This window comes from Morone saxatilis, unplaced genomic scaffold, assembly GCF_004916995.1.
Source record: "Morone saxatilis isolate NCDOM2014 unplaced genomic scaffold, NCSU_SB_2.0 Contig14, whole genome shotgun sequence".
Lineage (NCBI taxonomy): Eukaryota > Metazoa > Chordata > Actinopteri > Moronidae > Morone > Morone saxatilis.
The window spans coordinates 17,631,180-17,640,790 of record NW_023339696.1 but is presented as its reverse complement, the minus strand read 5'-3'; the positions used below and the strand labels follow the sequence as shown (position 1 = coordinate 17,640,790).

Genomic DNA, 9,611 nt, shown 5'->3' with positions numbered 1-9,611 from the left:
AATTAAGTATAATGCATTTACTACACAGCTACGAGCAATATGAAAATCACAGAAGGAGGCTTCCCTTATATGGAAATCAAGAATATTGAGGTTGTTCTGTCTAATTTTGGCAACAGCAAAGGACACACAAATCAAGCTAATGTGACGAAATAACAATCTGATAGATGAGTAAGAATGATGAGGAGTTAGTTGTCTGTGTGAAATTGGAGAAACAGTAACTGGATGACTTACCTAGTGGGGTGCCGGAGCATGACCAGATTTTTTGGAACACAGTTTTCTCTGAATGTCAGAAGACGCAAGTGACTAACAAACTGGAGGAGGAACAAATAACAGAGATTATACATCAGCCTACAGCCTGACACACATGCCCTCCGCAGTCTGAAGTAACGGCATCGTACAGAAAGTATATTCTTAGAGTTAGACTCCCGCTGTCAGTGGCTAGGATTTGTGTTATGTATGTTCTGGCTCCAGAATTCCTTATGCTGAAACCTGAACCTTAGCCAGCACGGGGGAAAACTTCATGAATCAGTACAGAGCCGACATAGCTCCTCTGTGATCTACTGTATGTTGAGAGCAGTAGATGATTTTCTGAAGATTAATGGCAGCCCGACAGAAGCACAGATGAAGGGAGAGGTTACAGAAAAAGATGAAAAGTAGCTGGCTGGAGTTTCAGTGGCATAAAGTGGTTATGACAGGCCACAATGCACGCTATTATGACTGGCTGTTTTGCACGATAATCACTAGCACACGCACGCACACACACACACACACACACACACACAATTAGGCATATATATATATATATATATTTACCAACAATGTGTTCTAATTACTACTGTATATCATTTTGTCTCATCACATGATCAAATAAAGACTTGACAACATTCATATTACCCAGCAATCATCATTGTATATCTGTATATGACAAAAATACCAAAGAAAATAATAAATGATTTATTGTTTTTTATAGTTTATTCATATTTCTTTTAATTAAAATAAGCAAATCATTTTGTTATAGATTGCTACTAACTATTTTACCCCCCAAAAAAACCCAACCAGGTGTATTTTGTGAGGTGGCAACGTGAATCACTCACACTCATGGCCCTGTGGAGTTTAATGTGCTACCCTGAATAGTGCTGTGTATTTACATATTTTTTATACAATCCAATGTGAGAAGAATCTGTGAGGAGAGGCCATAAAACGTAATCTTTTTTCTTATACACAAACTGCGGTTGATTGCACTAAAACTCTTTTTCTTTTTCCAGGAATGAAAAACAGCAGCGCTGCAGAAGGTAAAAGCAACGTGTTGGGAACTCTTTGTAAATTGCCAAAAGATAATGAGAATCATTCATGCCATTAAATAAATGTGAATTTGATTATCCACTCATGATAAAGTTTCATGCATTTTTTTATCCCTCCTGTCTGTCCCCTCAGAAAAGCTGCCGCCATATGAGCCCAATGTCCCTGAACCAACCACCAGGGCTGACTTCATGAAATGTAAGCCTTTTTATGTTCAGGAAATACATTTTAAATCACTTATGTAATAGAAAAATAAAACTGTTTTGTTGCTAACTATTGCCAATTAATGGCCTCACAATATTAATTAGAACTATTAGCTAAGTAGTGCACTAGAATGTGGAGTCTTTAGTGCACCAAGATAAATGTAATAAATTCATTAAATCTTAATAAAATGAAATACATTAAAACAATTTAGGAAGTAAATATTGACATTTTTAAGTTTTAAGTTTTTTAAGATTAATATAAAGATAAGTGAAACAGGAGATTTGCAGAAATGGAATATGAAATTAATAAGTATATTTTAATGAGTGTATAATCACCTGAAAATAGGAATTGTTGTGTTTTAGTACCGTTTTCATCTACAGATGCCAAAGGTTTCACTCCACAGTAGACCAGAACAGAGTTGCAATCTGCTACTGTACGACCAATCCTACACAATGTTCATCTAAATACAAATTGAAAAAGAATGAATCATCTCCTTACAATATTCTTCTTTTTAGAATAAATACAACGGAATGAAAACAGTAGGAGTTTATCCCCTCTTATTGCAGGATTGTTAGTTTACTATTTTCAGTGAGTGAGTGAATTAAAGGACCAGTGAGGAGGATTTAGTGGCATCTAGTGGTGAAGTTGCAGATTGCAGCTAACTGAACATCACTCACATCTGTGTTTGTCAACCTGGGAATGAGAACGGGCTGTGTGTAGGTGTGCAGGAGAAACCCAGCTGTGTGCGAAACTCTTTTCTGGGCTACTGTAGAAACATGGTGGAGTCCATGAAAGGCAACCCGCAGCATCTGTAGATAAAAACAGCTCATTCTAAAGTAATAAAAACATAATTATTCCTATATTCAGGTGATTATAAACTAATCAAAACATACCTATAAATATTATATTCAATTTCTGCCAATAGAGCCTCCTAAATGTTACACACTGGACTTTTAAGTGCAAATCAATAATAATAATAATAATGATATGGACATTTTGTTGTATTTCCTATTTGTAAATGTAAATATTTGCACCTGTGAGCAATACATTTGAACAAGACGAGATTACAAATTCATTCTGGTTAAATTCAACTTATAAAAAGATTTTTTATAATAAATTCTCAATTTCCCTACTAACCAGTGGGCTTTATTCATACTTGACTTAAATTGTCATGTGAATAGACATGGGATATTTTCTATATTCCTTTTTATTCAGATCTTTATATCCCACCCTTATGCTTATCCCACTTTGCATGTATATCTTCCCTCTCCATTCTCTCAGACTGGGTCCCCCTCTCTCTGGATGATAAAACTGCACAGAAACTGTTGTGGATTTCAGAGGGCGGGACCAAGGTGGCCCGTACATCTGAGGCAGTCTGCCCATATCCCAACAGACCTGAGAGATATGAACACTCTCCACAGGTAGGCCTTACACACACTGTTGTCTTGGGTTTAAATTGTCAGGGGAAAAAAGTTATCTTTATTTTGGGTCACGTTGTCCAATTACAACCAAACAATGCAGCAATCAGTCACATGGACACACATGTTGCTTGGCAATTGGACCGGTTTGGCAACATCTCGTCTTAGATTTTAGTGAGGAGACTAAAATAATAATTTGTTCTATGTTCTTTTAGATGTATATATACCATTTTCTATTACACCCTCAGTTCATTAGTCATGTTTAGACTATCTGAGCAACTGCAGGCTGTTAGATGTCAATGAGATGTCTCCTTCAGTTGTAGAAGTACTGAGATCCTTTACTTCAGTTAAAAATACCAATACAACAATGTAGAAACAGTACAAGTAAAGGTCCTTTCAGTACTAATCCTGCAGATAAATGTCCAGAATTATTGAACAAAAAAACAAAAACAAAGTTCTGATACACAATTTTTTGGACTTTAATCTTTGCTTTTTTGTGAATTCTTAATATAATTGTATGTATTTAGGCCTTGAGCTGGTATTTAAGTGAAACTATGTGAGGATTTTAGAGAAGAAATGTCTCTTTGGTGGAACTGCTAACAACTCATTGACATCTGAAATAGGGCAAGGAGACATAACAAAAGTCAAGAAGGTTTATCTTTTACCCTCCATTGTATTTTATAAGATTATCATGTGTTCTTAAGCTAAAATCTACAAAGTGACTTGCAACTCCACCTGTGAAATGTGTGTAGTACAATACTCAGACATCTCAAACTTTTACTTAATTACAGTGCTTGAGTAACTGTATTTTATCCTGTGTCTCCCTCCTCCTTTATCTAGGTGCTGTGTAAGGACAGTATGCTGGGCCGCCGAGGCTACTGGGAGGTGGACTACGATGGCTGGGTGGTGATCGGGTTGGTCTGCGAGACTGCACCACGCAAGGTCCAGGACGGCGCCTGTGGCATCGGCGAGAACAGCACCTCATGGGGCGCCGGCTGGTCTGGTTCCTGCTACCAAGTCTGGCACAACGGCGAGAACGTGGACGTCCAGCTCCCCCTGGTGACCACCATGGGCATCTACATCGACCAGCCCGCCAACATCATCAAGTTCCTCTTGGTGGAGGGAGAGGCCGAGAAGGAGGTGCGCCTGATTCACAAGTTCCAAGCCAAAATCCAGGAGAAGGTTTACCCCGGGTTCTGGGTTGGCACAAATTCGTTATGCCATATTCGGAAAGGGGATCAGTGACACGTAGAGGGTCAAGTAGTGTACATTTAAGAAGGCATCAGGAGGGAGATGGAAAGGTAGTGATGTTTGGGGAACAAGATAAGGAGCTGTAAAGCAGAACTGAAGAGCATTATGACGTATTTGTAGATTGTGTTCGCATGAAGAAAGCTTATTCATATCACATTATATCCAAAGATGCCCAATTATTTTATTTACTGTTGTGTATCTATTCATATATTTTATGTAACTTTTAGGCAATGTCCTGTATGTTCTATGTAACATTGCATGTACTAGAATGCTTGCTTAACTTAAAGGTGTGTATGTTTTTTATGTGCTGAATGTAGTCAATAAATCCAATTATTGTGTAGTAAAACTCAGTTATTTTTGTGTGACACTGCAAATCAGAGTTGAGCCGAGATCAGATATTAACCAAATTTCTTCACTTGCACAGTAGAGCGCTGAGGCCCTCTAGAGGCCTTTAATAATACTGCATCCTCAAACACAAACACAACAAGTCATTATTCTCTTGGTGTTGCTCCTTTATTTGAAACATAAAAGTACTTAACGGAACATTTATTTGTTTTTGTATTGTCAGAGATGGACATTTGTTCCACTCAAATCAACCCATCTCTCTCTCTTTCTCTCACACAGTCAGTTTCTCATTCATTCAGTCATTTCAACAAGATATCTGGAGCAAAAAAACCACCATCCCCTATAACTCAGTATTGATTTACAATCATTCTATCAGTCAGTCATTCATTGGCAAAAGTAAAAGTACAAATAGGCATGTTATGAGGAGGTGCTGGTGTCCTCCGCTCACATTTTGAAAAAGCCACAAGCTTCATGTTAAGTCTGGTTTCTACCCCTTTAAGGAATAGATTGGGTTTAATTCTTTTAATGGGGGCAGGGGTGACAACAACTGGCCTGTTGGTCAACTTACCCGGTAAACAACAGGAGCATGCAGAGAAAACATCCATGTGATCCAGGAAGATCACTGGCTCTTGTGCCTGATGCTAAAACTTTAGCATATATTGTGCTAAATGACAGCATGGCCATGAGCATTAGCTTAGCTTAGCATAAAGACGGGAAGCAGGGGAAACCAGCTAACCTGGTTCTCTCTGAAAGTCCAAAAATACACCTATCAACACTATCAGAGCTCACCAATTTACTGGTTTACTTATTATTTTGTTTAGTCTGTTAACACAGAAATGTAATTTTTTTTTACATGTTGGAAGACTTCTTGACAAACAACACGCACCTGAAAGTGATTTCCCAGGGTCCTGTTGTCTGCACATTGAAGTTACCGGACACTAGCACTATGGTTACGTTCATGAGTCCCGAAATACATTCATGTCACCCTCCAGGTTGTAATTCTGAGTTAAAGCTCTCAGGAATTTCTGACAGCAACGGCAAAACCACCATCCCTGGCAGTTACACCTAAATCCAATATTAACACTAATATAATCAATTCACTTAATTTAAAAATGAGCTAGACGCAGTTTGCATCTAGTTTCTTTTGTTAAGTTGCTCCAAGAACGTAACTAATTTAGAGGACTTAAATGATGGGACTAAATAATGGGGCGTTTTTCTTCTTCGTTCTTTGTGTGAAACACATACAGGAAACAGATATGTATGTGTGCCGATTATAGAAAAATGTAGTTAATTAGTGAGGTTTAGAGGAGCTGGTATGTGTATTTTTGAACTTTAAAGAGAGCCAGAGTAGCTGTTTCCCTCTGCTTCCACTCTATATTAAGCGAGGTATAATTTTTCTCAGCCAACTCTTGGAAAGAACGCACAGAAGCGTATTTCACAAAAGAGTTTAAGTTTTCCTAATTTTACGCCACGGTTCAGAAGCGTTCAAACGCGTTGCCATATATCTTTTAGGATAACACATCACTAATAATGCTAACATCGCTCAAAATGGTGTCTGATAGTTGGCATGCAGCACCGGAGCCAACGATCAACCCGGGTACAGATGGCTGTTCCCCTAGTTCTCATCACTTCACAGGTAATTTTACCAAAGCAAACCAATCAGCACACAAGGTTCGTAACAATTAACGATCGCTCGTGTCAGTTAGACTACTTATACACCCTGTTTTATTAGTGTGTGTGTTGGTCAGTGCAGTGGGTCACTACAGACACATTTTGAGGCCCTAATGTAGTGTGGTGGGATGTGTAGTAACTAGTATTGTGAAAATGTGTAGTGACGAGGAGGGAGGGGGAGTATAGTGTTGAAAATGTTATTAGTGTTTATAACAACACGTCTTTTTGTCAGTTACTCCTCAAAGCATGTGCCGTTAATTTTGGTTAGTGAGAAATAAATGGAGGTACTAGCTTTTACACGGTTTCACATACTGTACGTCACATCTGCCAGACAATCCAGCTCTCCTCCTGTCACCACAACTTCTCTCCACGTTTCTTTTATCGCTCTGACCCTCTCCCTCTATCTCTATCCCTTTCTCTTTCTCTCTCAAGTCGCCTCGCTCTCTCTGTCTCTCTCTCCCTCTCTCTCTCAGTGCTTGAGGGAGAAGTCCCCTGTGTTGAGACGGGGCCGAGGCAGGGCTCCAAACATTTCTGTCCCATCGGTGGCTCCGGGGGCCAGCAGGGCCTTCATGCTGGCGGCGATGTGCTCCAGGTCAGCGCAGCCCACCTGAAAGACAAAACACACAGGGGCTGTATGTTAACAGGGCACAGGAGGTTTCCATCCAGGCAGCTTTATACAAGGTGGTTAAAAGGAGAACACCTGGACAGAAACGGAAAAATTCTATAAAGTTCCCTCTCTCTATCTTCACGCTGACTTCTAGTAGGATTACGTTTTTCTTTTTTATTTATTCTCTTAGTAAATTGTGCTTGGCATTCTGAAATGTTACTTGTAAAAATATTTGCCCGCCGCGACCTCACACAAATGTCACACGCACTTTTACGGTCACATGAACTGATGGAGCCGTCGTGGCCATTAGATGGTGCATCAGAATACTGAGTCCTGAATAGTTTCTTTGTCTTGGTCTTCAGACAGCATGAAATATGTCAGGATCAACACCAAAACACATAAAAACACAAAACAGCAGCTCCCTTAATTATGCATTCTTTTGTTTCTCCTAATTTTTTTCGGACTTTTAGGAAGTAGGAAATCAGGCTGCTGGAAAACTGATCAGTACGTCTATTCTCAATCAGAAATAATATAGAGCTGCAACCTCCTATTCTTATTTTGATATTTAGTAAGCACACAGCTGTAATCAGCACTAAGTTTCTGTAATTATTTCATAACAGGCCGGTACTGGAATTACTGAATGACTGCTAACTGAGTAGTTCTCACAGTTTCGTATTAGTGCACCAGGGGCCTGTGTCATGAAGCAGGTTCAACTTAGTCTGATTCTCTTTGGGTTACCTGGTTTCACAGTTTTACAATACTGTTTTGATCTGTTATCAGTGGGTAATATGTTAAAAACTCTTCCAATTAAGTTGAACTGTTGCTGCATGAACAGAAAGGAAAAGGACAAATGAAGAAAGGCTTGAAGAAAATAAATCTTAGCAAAATGTTGCATTTCAAATTTGCAATGTCTAAACAGTTTTAATACCAGAAGGTCCCCTCGGGCTGTCTGGAACATAGTGCCATTGTCAGTGTGGTAAATGATCTGTTTGTTATTAACCCTGTTCTCGACACTATCTCTGATATAATTATCATAGGCAATGCAATGCAAAATGTCACCCTTTGATCTTTATCACCGTCAATTTACTGTAAACCTCCAGTGATCTGAGTAGTAGTAAGCCAGCATCATGCTATCATAAAGCTCGAGTTGAGCCCAAAGATTTCTGGCTATCCCACTCATCTCGCTGCGTGACACAGGCCCCTGGACATTTTAATCTCTGCATGCAGCCCAGCAGCTCTCTTTCTGTAAAATGATATGTGCTCACCCGTTCTCCACTGTTGCCCTCTCCTTGAGCAGATCGGTTTCCTCTGCAGCCCCACACAGGCACAGATACGGGCAGCGAGCGGGCCAGAGCCATGGGGTGGGCGTGACGGGACGAGTACGAGGCCTGACCCATAGCCATGCCACGTGGCGGCGGAGGAGCGTCCTCGCTCAAAGAGCCTAGGACAGGTAGAAAACACGTATGGGGATAATGTCTTATCTAATGTGACTACTTTTAGTCAGCACACCAAACTCTTACCATCGGTGCTCTCTTCCTCCCCGTCGGACTCAAAGAACGGCTCGCAGTCCCGGGACAGAGAGTCCTCGTCCATGGAGAAGACACCTGAAGCAGAACGACGATAAATCCTCAGAATCCATGCGCATGAAAGCATTTAAAGACACAGATTAACTGCTTCACTCCTCACCAGCGCTTTCATTCCCATAGGGTCTCCTCTCATCCATGTCCTCCTCCTCCTCCTCCTCGTCCTCACACTCTTCTTCCAAGTCCACAATCCCTGACCTCTGTCTCCCCTGCTCGGCCTCCAGGACATCCTTCTCCCGTTCCCTCTCTCCGTTACCGTTCTGCCCGGTGCCCTGCCCGGTCACAGCTCCTGAGCTGTAGATTGACGGGTAGCTTTGGGAGTACAGTCTGCCGTTGGGACTGACTCCCCCCACCCCTCCGTCTCCTGTGAAGTTCTGGAACGACAGAAAGAAAATATTATGGCTGTGAACATTTTGAGTGACTATAATTACAGTGCAGCACACGCAGGCCACTCACCCCCCTGTGTCCGGGGTCTGAGGTCAGGTCAACCATCAGCTTGGTTCCTCCCTCTCCTACTGCCTGGCGTGTGTGCTTTTGGGCTGTTAGCATGGTTGTGGAGTGCAGCACGCCGATGTCGTCCATGTAGCGGCGCGCCGACTCGGCCAGAAACCCCTGACCCCATACATTGTAGGAGAAATCACACTCCTTAGGAAAGGCACTGCCGCTCCTCCTCCCGTCTACGTCTCCAGCCGACAACCGGAACTTCTTACAGGCTGTAAGTATGGCCAAGTCGCAGCCAGACTTTTGGCAATACGTCTCCGCAGCGGAAAGTAGCGCCAGCCAGCTCTCTTTGTGGTTGTCTGGGATCTCGGGCTGGGATGACTGGGTGATGGAGGCCATAATGGTGCTAAGTACTGTTTGCAGCTTTCTTAGATAGACTGACTTTAAGAGATAACTGAGTAATGCTGATGAACGAGGTTTAGACTAATCAGAAGCTTTGATAATGGTTGATCTTGGGGGCAGCTAACTTAATACACTATTGACAGGTAAACTCTGGTAGCTGTGGTTCATCTGAATTTGCTCAAAATGTTGGAGAAAATCACTTGACTACAAATCACTACAGTTTCTTTTCGTCCTGCTGGTGTACGGTTCGTTTTTTGCTCTGGCGAAGATGTGGGAGGACAATAATCATCTATGATGTAGAGAGGCACTGGGTGACTTTAAAGATAGGAACTATAGCACGGTGTCTTCACACACCGGAGAGCCAGGGGAGAGAAGAGATGTTGCCAAGTT

At 41.4% G+C, this 9,611-nt stretch overlaps 2 protein-coding genes across 3 annotated transcripts in view; one reads left to right on the top strand and one right to left on the bottom strand.

Moving 5' to 3' along the window:
• zgc:195001 (uncharacterized protein LOC567531 homolog) overlaps positions 1–4,522 on the top strand; it is a 13,705-nt gene extending 9,183 nt beyond the window's left edge. For both annotated transcript variants that reach the window (XM_035655768.1, XM_035655769.1), the window contains exons 2-5: positions 1,266–1,292; positions 1,435–1,497; positions 2,785–2,924; positions 3,762–4,522. In XM_035655768.1, the coding sequence (XP_035511661.1) occupies positions 1,266–1,292; positions 1,435–1,497; positions 2,785–2,924; positions 3,762–4,166 (635 nt within the window). In that variant the 3' untranslated portion in view covers positions 4,167–4,522. The remainder of the gene's footprint in view (positions 1–1,265; positions 1,293–1,434; positions 1,498–2,784; positions 2,925–3,761) is intronic.
• Positions 4,523–4,663: 141 nt separating this feature from the next.
• The window catches only part of akt1s1 (AKT1 substrate 1 (proline-rich)), a gene marked incomplete in the record, with an annotated part of 5,291 nt that continues 343 nt past the window's right edge, over positions 4,664–9,611 (bottom strand). Inside the window, 5 exon segments of the mRNA XM_035655767.1 lie at positions 4,664–6,795; positions 8,061–8,236; positions 8,316–8,399; positions 8,482–8,752; positions 8,835–9,611. Coding sequence (XP_035511660.1) covers positions 6,658–6,795; positions 8,061–8,236; positions 8,316–8,399; positions 8,482–8,752; positions 8,835–9,218 — 1,053 coding nt within the window.